General features: G+C 42.1%; 1 protein-coding gene across 1 annotated transcript in view; it reads right to left on the reverse strand.

Moving 5' to 3' along the window:
* Positions 1-8,729: 8,729 nt before the first annotated feature.
* LOC101991081 (olfactory receptor 1E1-like) overlaps positions 8,730-11,280 on the reverse strand; it is a 6,650-nt gene continuing 4,099 nt past the window's right edge. The window contains exon 2 of the mRNA XM_013347068.1: positions 8,730-9,373. Within this exon, the coding sequence (XP_013202522.1) occupies positions 8,730-9,373 (644 nt within the window). The remainder of the gene's footprint in view (positions 9,374-11,280) is intronic.

Below are 11,280 nucleotides of genomic sequence, written 5' to 3' on the forward strand. Positions count from 1 at the left end.
AATTCAAAACAAGCTAATAGCCTTTTTTCTCTGTGTTCCATGTATACATGTATGATCATACATACACAAAACAACCATAGTTAGGTGCATGAACATACACAACATGCACGACACATACATGTATACACAAACACACATAGATATCTTGTAGCAGACACATGCACACAATTTTTCTTACAGTTTCTTTTGTCTTACATGGAATTTCTGCCTTAACATCCAGCCAGTTGGGACCATAGGCATGTACCAAGTCCCAAGACATTTTTATGCTATACTCACTATCCTTCATCACATTTTAATCAAATGGAAAGTTACTACTGGGTCTCATATATTATAAACCCAGTAGTTCTGCTGTGGCTTTTGTTTCATCACAATTGGGAAGACCAACATGCTTTGACAGACCTGCCTGGCAGTTGGCCTTTGTATTTTATCTGCTACTAAGGTGTTTTCACCATAGCTCACTCCTAAGCAGCCTACCAGACCTCTGTGTGCAATGTCCTCTCCTTCTGCATACAGATTCTAAGTGCATTGTTTATCTGTTGGAGATAAAATGTTTTACATGTGGATAAAATGCAGATTCATGTGCATCTCAATCCCCAGGCTAAGACATCTCCATGGTCAGGAGGTCAGGAAAACATCTGGACTGCAATGCCCAGGGAGGGATGCAAGGCAATTACAGCTGAGAAGGGAGGAGAGTCACCCTGGGGTGGTCAGAGGCCTGGCTGGGGATGGGGAAGAGAGGAGATAGGCCTCAGGAGAAATGGCCTGGCTGCAAGGACAGAACATGACATGGAAATTGATGACATTGGTTACAGGATGCTCGTGTGGTCCAGACAGCGAGCTGACTGCTGCTGTGAGAGTGGAGCTAAGCACAGCGCTGAGATGGGAATCTAAGGTAACTTCCGGAGCGTTGCCATGGATGTAGACCAGCGTGACAACAACAGCAGCAACAAAGAGCTAGAATGAGGGCTGGGGAGATGGCTCAGTGGGTAAAGCACGTGACATGTAAGTGTGAAGACCTGAGTTCAAATCCCCAGAACCCACCTAAAACTCCACACCATAGAGCATGTCTGCCATCCCAGTATGAGTGCTGTGACACATGTGCAGCTACACTCATAAATATACATGGACACACCATATACACTCACAAAATTAAATTTATAAAGCCAGGAAATGCTTCCAATTTGTCAAAGGTTATTAGACTATGGAAACAGAAAGATGAGAGACAGAATAATGGATGGTTCATAAGGACCAACAAAAGAGTTTTTTTGCCTGTAGATGCTAATGTTCCTGAAGGAAGGTAGTTTTCCACCAAAGAAATAGAAATAGAGGCTCAATGGGATGGAAAGGCAAGGTTCATTCCTGAGACTGTTAAGCTTCAGTTATTCCATATTTTCTTACACTGTGTATTGAGAGATGGTGGACACTGGAATGGTCAGATGCTGGGAATAATACTAACATATCATGGGGTAAGCCCTAGCTGTACAGCATCCACAGAAGCATCATGTTAGGTCGTGAACAGATGCCCCTTTCCTTGATTGGCTTACAACTCCACCTTTTGGATTTCAAATCCACTTCTCCTTAAGGTTCATTATGGAGACAGAATGCTGCTGCCATGACTTCAAAAAAGAGAACCTTCAGGCTATATGTATATATGTATGCATGTATGCATATATGTACGTATTGAGGGATATATGTGTTATATCATGTATACATATATGTATGTATAGATGATATATGTATATATCTATATGTATGTATGTTTGTATATACCTAAATGTGTGTCTGTTATGCTAATTTCTGTGAGTCAGAGGACTGTCAGGTGTGTCTCATATACTCCACGTGCAGAAATATCTGCATCACTGGTGGTTCGAGACCGTGAACCTTAAAGACTTCTTTGTCTCTGGACCCAAGTGAAGTCAACACTCCACTGCCTGGTTTCAGTAGCATCCAAGCAGTCATAGGCTGAGACACCATGATTATACAAGCACAGACTCCGGGGGATAAACACAGAACAAATAGAAGGACCAGGATAAAATAATCATGTTCTCTGACTCTGTTTCTCTGTCTCTGTCTCCCTCTGTGTGTCTCTCCCTGTTTCTCTCTGCATCTGCCTCTCCCTGTCTCTGTCTCTCTTGTTTGTGTCACAGTGTCTCTGTCTCTCTCTGTATCACTGTGCCTCTGTCTCTGTGTCTGTCTGTCTGTCTCTCTCCCTCTCACTCTTTCTGTCTTTCTGTTTCTGAACGTGCTTTTTAACAGTCTGCAGTACTGCTCCTAACCCTCTAAACTCCATTCTGTTCCCCTGCTTCCTCTACCCACATAGCAGCTTCCACTGTGTTCCTAGTGCAGAGAACCTCATGTAAGAACAAGGCCTGGACATGGAGGAATGAGACACTTTTCCTCCTTTGAACTTGGTCAGATCCAGAGGCCTTGAATGAAGTTCTTTCTTCTTAAGTCATCCCATGGGCTCATGGCCATGGAGTCAGTCTGCTGTGGGGGTGCCTCTGCTGCTTTCTCAGCCTCCTTACCTGGGTTCTCTTGGTTACTCTCAGATGTCTTCAGGAAAGCTTTGTGTCTTCTGGTGCCATGGTTGAGGCTGGGTTTTGAGAAATCCACACTTGAAGCTGAGAAGGGGAGAGCCTTTGTCCCTAGAAGAGAACAGAGAACATATAGAATGAGGCGTGTGGCTCTCTCTGTCAAGCTTGAATGTTGAGAGTCAATAAATTGATGTTCCATCCCTGGAGGTGGTGCTGCCATGAAGACGGTGCCAAGTGTGTGCTCCCCCAGGGTGGATTTCACAGAGGACCTAATTAGAGATACAGATGAAGTGTTCACAGTCTGCATTCTGTCTGGGCAACGAAAATTAAGATCCTAGAAAGTCAGTTATTATACAAGTGCTCACTGCTAGGGCTCTATCCTTGATTAATCATTTATATTTAATCATATCTGATAACATGGTGCTTACAAATACATATATTATATAATATCACAGTATATAAATATTATGTATCACATAGCAATGCAATATAAAATTTTATCATGTTACAGTAGAGGTTAAGAACAACATGAACTTGATACCGGAATCTAGCAAACACATTACTAGAAATCAGACCACACACCAATTAATGTCTTCATCATTGTTAAGACCTAAAATTAAAATTGGAGCCCACTATCCAGTATGAATCAAGTACCAAACCCAATTGCAATGACTTCTATAACAATCATATAAATTACATACAAAAGCACTTGACAAGTTCCAAAATTATTAAGTACCATAAAAATTCCCAATAAATCCAAAACGAAAGGGCTCCTCGATTTGATTAAAGGTTTTTGCAAAAATATTAAATTATAGTCAGTAAGGAACCCAATATTAATCTTCATCTGTCATGTATTTTAACTATACTTTATCCAAATGACTTTGCTGTTCTTCTCAGTCTTCCGTTCATTTAACTGTTATACTAAGCTCATCCATTTTTAAGAAGAAATTTTAAGGTATTTGGTTTGGCAACAGTAAATCCATTCAGAGTTTAAAAAATATATATTTCCTACTGACACTGAGTCTTCTGAACTTTCAACCATTGTTCTTTCTAATTTGTTGACTCATCTTTTTTTTTCTTTCAACTTGTAGAAAAAAACAAAATGACTTGTAAGGCCAACGTAGTTGCTCAGTAGGTAAAGACACTTGTCACCAAGTCTGAGTTTGATCCCAGAACAATTTCAGGAACTGACTCCTGAAAGTTGTCCTCTGACCCTCACATGCACACAATAGAACAGATACAGATACATAAACACACACGTGCACACATACATATACAAACACACACACACACACACACACACACACACACAGAGAGAGAGAGAGAGAGAGAGAGAGAGACGTAATTCTTAAAAAATGTCTTGTAGTAAATGACATAAAGACACTGCATTTTTTTTTTATTTCTCTTTCTTTTCTCCTTTGTGGCAGGGTCTCACCACATAGAGTATGATGATCTTGAAATCCCATCCTTTTGTCTCGGGGTTCCAAGAGCTGGAGTTAAAGATCTCAGTCTATACCGAGGGGAAGTGTAAAGGAACTACAAGCCTTACCACTTTATGGTGTGGCTAAAGGGAGGGAAGGTTTCTATTGTTGATCTGAGAAAGAACACACAGAGGATCTGGAAGAGGTCAGAGCAGAGAAAGCAGTAGACTGAACGTGGGCAGCAGAATGGACACGGCCAGGGCTACCTGTGAGAGAAGAGAGAATGACCAGACAGAGAACAAGGAGCATAGAGAGAAGAGCAGAGCAGCAGGAGTGAGGACGTGAGGAGAGCTGAGTTGTAAGGAGGATGAGCAGCTGGGGGAGGGGAGTCTGAGCTGGAGGGAGTTTAGGGTAGGGGAGGTGAGAGGGTAGGATGCCAGCATGGACATGTGTGACAGGTCCCTGTGACACTGAGGAGCCTGGAAGGCAGCATGCTCTTTGATTATGCTAATGGGCACCATGGGTAACCACCTGCCCCTTCAGTTAGAGATAAGGAAATTACTTCTTTCAATAACTTCCCAAATTTCTGAGGGAGGTTGGCTTTTACCTAACTGCCAGAAATATTATAGCAGAGCTTGTGATCATTTCTGGATATATGAATAGTCTTTTGGAGTTTCGTAATTGGGGTTTCCTTTGGACCTGACATTCACCACCATGACTGACTTCATATATGATACTATCATAAAGTGTACTTTAAAAAATATTGACTTCAAATTTCATTATTGAAATACAGAAAAGCAATTTTGTTTTGAATATCGAACACTATGATCTTTAAAACCTGAGACCTGACCATATTTTTCCTTTAGGGTTTTAAGTGTTTCTTTGCTTGTTTTGCTTTGCTTTGGTTTTTGGCATGTCCCTTGTCATTTTCTAATTCCGGCAAACGCTATTAATGGTTTTCTTTTCCATTTCCGTCTCTGCATCATTTTGTCCTCCCACCATTAGATGGGACACCAAGCTGAGTGCTGAATTGAGGTGGTCAGAACATCTCTAACCTTGACCCAGGGTTAGAGGAGAGGAGGGTTAGTTTTTCATCTTAAATATATTTTTGCTGCAAGGACTTAGGTATAATTGATTGATTGCTTGAACATTACAAGTGATTGATTGTAAAAAGTCTTTTCTCAGGTGGAGCATCTCCCTTTGGCTTCCTTAAGTGCCTGGCTGAAAGCACTAGAACAGCAGGAGGAGCTGATAATTCTCTCATGTTCTGATAAACTATTGTTGCTCTTGGTTTCAGTGAGGCTAACATCCCTGTTTTTCTCTCAGGGGTCCTCCAGAGCAATCAAAACTTATTTGTTTGCTTTATTTTTATTTTCATTTGTTTTGCTTTTTACCCTTTGTGGGCCCAACACCCAGCTCCCAAATAAAAACAGCGAGACTATTCTTACTCATGAATGTCTGGCCTTAGCTTGGCTTGTTTCTAGCCAGCTTTTCTAATTTAAATTATTCCGTTTCTCTTTAACTACATTTTGTCTCTGGGCTTTTTACCTTTCTTTATTCTATATATCTTTCTTTCCTTCTTACTCCTTGGCAGGCTCTGTGGGTGAGTGGCCGGCCTCTGGATTGCTCTGCTCCTCCTTTTCTTGCTACTTGCTCTCACTCTCCAGCCTAGATTTTTATTCTTATTTATTTTCTCGGCCTGGCAGCCCTGGCTCTTTCTCTCTCTTGCCTAGCTATTGGGTCTTCAGCTCTTTATTAGACCAATCGGGTGTTTTAAGCAGACAAAGTAACACAGCTTTATGGAGTTGAACAAATGCAATTGAAAAGAACACAACACATCTTTGTGTGGGACTCAGCATGACAAGCTCAACAGAGGCCTGAGACTCAGTCATTCACCCTAAGGCAATACCTGGTTCCAAGAAAGACCACAAACTACACCATCCAGGAACAGACCTTCCAAAGGAAATTCCTAATGTTCCAACCATTGTAGATAGGATCACCTGCCAGCACACACTTATAGCTTTTCACCAGGACACCCCTAGACAAATGTCAGCCAATCAGGGATCCTGAAAATTAGAAATCCCTCACCCCAACCTCTGCTATTATAAAACCCTCACCCCAACTGAGCTCGGGACTCTCTTATCACGCCAATACATGTGTACCTTGGACACACGGAGGGTCCCAGTTTGCAAACTTGTGTAAGAATAAAGATGCTTAGCTTTTAAACACAGGACTCGGTCCCCTAGTTGGTTTGGGGGGAACTGTGTGATCTGGATAAAATACTTTGCAGCAATAAGCAAATATTTCACAGTTTAAGATGTAACATACCTTAAACTAATGCTCCACAATATCCACACACAAATTTGGAAAGAAAAAAAACCCCGATCCCTCTCTGGAATCAGGAAGTGGACTGCTCTCCACGTTTACGTAGGGGAGAGTGCTTCATACATGCCAAGCCCTTTTTCTTCAAAGAACTCTAGCCTTTACTTCATCAGAGAGTCCCAGATTACTACATGCGAAGTGCAGACTCCGGAGCTCTAAAATAGCTATTATCACATGTTCTTTGCTTCATGGTTGCCATCTTGGGTGACCAATCCCTACAAGTTCCTGTCCATCACTGTGTACTGGTGTCTGAATCTGTACTTCATGCTGTGGGATGTTGGGACTCATCTCTGCTTTGACTACAGAAGTTTATAATGAGGATTTATATGTAAATAGAGACACATCTCTTTCTGTGCAACTCTAGTGCTAACCCTAATAGCCTGATAAAGTTGTCTTGTATTTCTATTGTCATTTACTGCTTTTCAGTTAGAGACAAACAGAAAGTCTCTTCTCTGAAATGCTGGAATCAGCTGTTTATTAGGAAGAGGCATCCCCTGTGCAATTCTGACTCTCTGCTTTACAGTGTCCTTAAGCTGCTCGAGTTTCCCGTTATCTGTTGTTGGGGAATACTATTTTAAGGTGTGTTGTTTGTTTGTGATGCATTTGTATAAGTCTCTGAAGCTGTGATCCTTTGCTTGTCTAAAACACCTGATGATTTAGTAAAGGCTGAATGGCCAATGGCAAGGCAGGAGCAAGAATGGTCAGGGCTGACTGGCAGAGTGTATAAATAGAAAGAGAAAAGAGAAAGAAGAGGAGCAAGGAGAGAACAAGGAGGGGAGGAAGCTAGGAGCCAGCCACTCAGCATCCCAGCCAGCCACCGAACCAGTACCCAGCATCCTATCCAGCTATCCAGCCAGAGTAAGAAGGAAAGTAAGATATTGAGAAGCCAAAAGATAAAACCAAGAGCAAAAAAGTAGAGGGGATAATTGAAGATAAGAAAAGTTGGCAAGAAACAAGCCAAGCTAGGCCAGGCATCACAACTAAGAATAAGCCTCCGTGTGTGTGATTTATTTGGGAGCTGGGTGTTGGGCTCCCAAAGAGCTAAAAAAAAGCAACAACCATCATACAACAAACAGTATTCTCGTGTGTTCCACACTGTGTGTTCTTATCATAAGTGTGTTCTCCTTTCCCACTCTGGCTTGTAACTGGATATTTTCCATGCATATGAAAGCTGTTGATTACTATTGGTTAATTGCAAATCCTCATACCTTGCTGGATAATTTTCTAATTTGATGGTAGTCAGTTTTTAAGTTTGTTTTGCTCTTTTACTCTTTTTTAGGGGACCTCCCACCCAGTTACCAAATAAATATACACAGAGAGGCTTATTATTATGAATGCCTTGCCTTAGCTTAACTTATTTCTAGCCAGATTTCTTTAACTTAAATTATCCTACCTCCCTTTTGCTCTGAGCTTCTTCCTCTTCTTCCGTATATCTTACTTTCACTTTTTCTCTGTGGTTGGCTGTGAGGCTGCAGGGAGGCCCCTAGGGTCCTCCTCTCCTGTTCTTTTGCCCATCCTTGACCCTCTCCTCAAAATTTCTCCTCCTGTATATTCTTTCTGCCCGACAGCCCTGCCTATGCATTCTTTTGCCTTGCTATTGTCTGTTCAGCTCTTTGTTAGACCAATCAAGTATTGTAGACAGGCAAAGAAATACAACTTCACAGAATTAAACAAATGCAACACGCCTTTTGCATCATTAAACAAATGTTCCACAAAATAAATAAATGTATCACACCTTCAAATAATATTCTGCATTTGATTTGGTTTTATGTTGTTTCTTTAAAACCTTTATGCCACCATATCCTCTGCCTCTAAAGGCAGTTTTGCTTACTGTCCCCAGATTCGAGTGTCCATCCAGAGTAGCACCAGCAATGGACCATTCCCCATGCTGAGGAGGAAAAGGCCAACAGAGCAGAAGCGGGCAGAGGGTCTGCAAAGGGTGCATTCTGAGCTGCGAAATGCAGAGGACATGCTTAAGCCTGGGACAGAGGAAAACTTTCCATTTACCCACTAGCAGGTGAACTGGATGCTCCTCATCAGAGGCAAAAGAGAAAGAGAGAAGGGGGATCAGCTTTAAGTGCTGCGAAAGTCCCAGTTCTTTGTGGGAGCAGGTATCAAACAGATTGGATGGGACCATCTCAAATCACAACACACCCAGTTGTCCTAGTGTTTCTTGTTTTTTTAAACGAGCCTGTCAGAATAAATCATATTCATAAATGACAAATTATAAAAATGAGAATCAGCCAACTTGAGCTTAACAAACACAACCACGATCATTTGGTGTTATCCACAGGAAAAGTGGTGCATTAAATCTATCTCTGCATCTTTTTCTCTGTAAAAATAAACAGATGCATGGTGTCCGGGAGTCCTCTCAGCTCTTAAATCTCACATTCTAGCATCTGAGAACCATCTTCCTTAGGGCTGCTTTCATGTCACGATTCCTCAGGCTGTAGATGAAGGGATTGACCAGTGGTGTCACCACAGTGAAGATGACAGTGGCCACCGTGTCTTGTAGTGAGTATGAGGATGAAGGACGCATATAGATCCCCAGGATTGCTCCATAGAAGAGAGAGACCACAGTGAGGTGAGACCCACATGTGGACAGGGCTTTTTTTATCCCACAGGTAGAGGGCATCTTCAGGACATTAGAGAAAATGTAAGCATAGGAAACAACAATGCAAGAAAATGGTGTCAGGAATATCACTCCACCCACAGTGAAGACCATCAGGTCATTAATAAAGGTGTCAGAACAAGCGAGCTTCAGGATAGGATATGGGTCACAGAAGAAGTGGTGCACTGCATTGTGGGAACAGAAGGTGAGTCGAACCATGAGGAGAGTGTGCAAGAGAGCATGCAGGTTTGTGATGACCCATGATAGGACCACCAGGAGGACACAGAGTCTGGGGCTCATCATCAGAGTGTAGTGGAGTGGGTGACAAATGGCCACATAGCGGTCATAGGCCATCACACTCAGGAGGAAGCTGTCCATGTTGATAAAAAGATCTTCACCAACTCCACATTTGACATAGGGCAGATCTCCAAAATACACAAAGAACTCAAGAAAGTAGACATCAAAACACCAAATAATCCAATTAAAAACTGGGGTAAAAATCTAATCAGAAAATTCTCAACAGAGGAGTCTCAAATGGTCAAAATGCACTTAGGGATTGCTCCACATCCTTCACCATCAGGGAAGTGAAAATCAAAACAACTCTGAGATACCATCTTATTCCTGTCAGAATGGCTAAGATCAAAAACACTAATGACATTTTATGATGGAGAGGATGCGGAGTAAGAAAAACACTCCTCCATTGCTGGTGGGAGTGCAAGCTAGGACAGCGATTTTGGACATCAGTACGGCGGTTTCTCAGAATATTCTAATCAATCTACCTCAAGACCCAGCAATATCACTATTGGGCATACACCCAAAGGATGCTCACTGATTCCACAATGACATTTGTTCAACTATGTTCATAGCAGCATTATTTGTAATAACCAGAACTGGAAAAAGCCTAGATGCCCCTCAACCGATGAATGGATGTAGAAAACATGGCACTTTACACAATGGAGTACTACTTAGTGGTTTTAAAAAAATGACATCTGGAAATTTGTAAGGCAAATGGCTGAAACTAGAAAAAAAACTATGCTGAATGAGGTAACTCGAACCCAGAATGACAAATACAGTATGTTCTTATTCATAAGTGGGTGTTAGACATAAAGAAAGGATAAGCAACCTACAGCACAATCACAGAGAAGCCAGGGAGCAAGGAGTGCCCTAAGAGAGACATTCAGGGATCTCCCCAAAAGGGGAAATAGACAAGATTTGATTAAAGTTTGAGTGTGAGGATGGGACAGATGGAGGGTAGAAGCAGAGTTGGGAGGGGACAAGGGGAGGCAGGAGGAGAACAGGAGGGTTTGGGAAGGTCAAGATAGGGGAAGGACAGAGATGGAAAGCAAGGTAAGAGGTATCTTGATAGAGAGGGCCATTATGGGGTTAGCAAGAAACCTGACAAGGGGGAAATTCCAAGGAATCCACAAGGATGACCCCAGCTAAGAAGTGGAGAGGGTGCCTTAACTACCTTTTCCCTGTAAGAAGATTAGGACTCCTTTAATTATCATCATAGAACCTTCATCCAGTAACCAATGGAAGCAGATGCAAAAATCCACAGCTAAGCACTGGACCAAACTCCTGAAGCCCAGTAATAGAGAGGAAGGAATGATAATTTGTGCAAAGTGGTCAAGACCATGATGGGGAAACCCACAGAAACAGCTGACCTGATGTAGTGGGACCTCCCTAACTTGGGACTGACAGCAGGACAACCAGCATAGTACCAAATTAGGCTCTCTGAAGGCGGGTTACACTTGTGTGACTTGGGTAGTTTATGGGGTCATTGGCAATGGAACCAGTATTTTTCCCTAGTGCATGATCTGTCTTTTTGTGGACCCTTTCCTATGAGGAGATACATTGCTCAGCCTAGATACAAAGAGAAGGGCCTTGCCTGCCTCAAGTAATGTGACAGATTTTGTTGACCCCCCCATGGGAGGCTTAACCTCTCTGAGGGATGGATGGGAGAAGGTGAAGAAAGGTGTGGGGAGCGGGAGGATGAGAGGGCGAAGGAACTGGGTTTGCTATGTAAAATAAAAATATTGTTTATAAAATAGAGTGATAATAATTTTAAAAACTTACAATGGCCAATACTTGCAGTTTAATTAACAAGGCAAATGTCAAACAGCATCTCTGGGTTTCTATTATTAGTATTTCAGTGTGAGTGTGCATTTGCATCTGTGTTTGATGTGTATGTCTGTGCATGTGTGTGCAAATGTGTGCCAGAGGCCAGCATTTTATGTTGTTTTTCAGGAGCCTTTTACTCTGGCTTTTGAGACAAGGTCTCTCAATTGCTGGTTTGGATAGGCTGACTGACTAATGAGAGAGAGAGAGAGAG

This window comes from Microtus ochrogaster, chromosome 7 (assembly GCF_000317375.1).
Source record: "Microtus ochrogaster isolate Prairie Vole_2 chromosome 7, MicOch1.0, whole genome shotgun sequence".
Taxonomy (NCBI): domain Eukaryota; kingdom Metazoa; phylum Chordata; class Mammalia; order Rodentia; family Cricetidae; genus Microtus; species Microtus ochrogaster.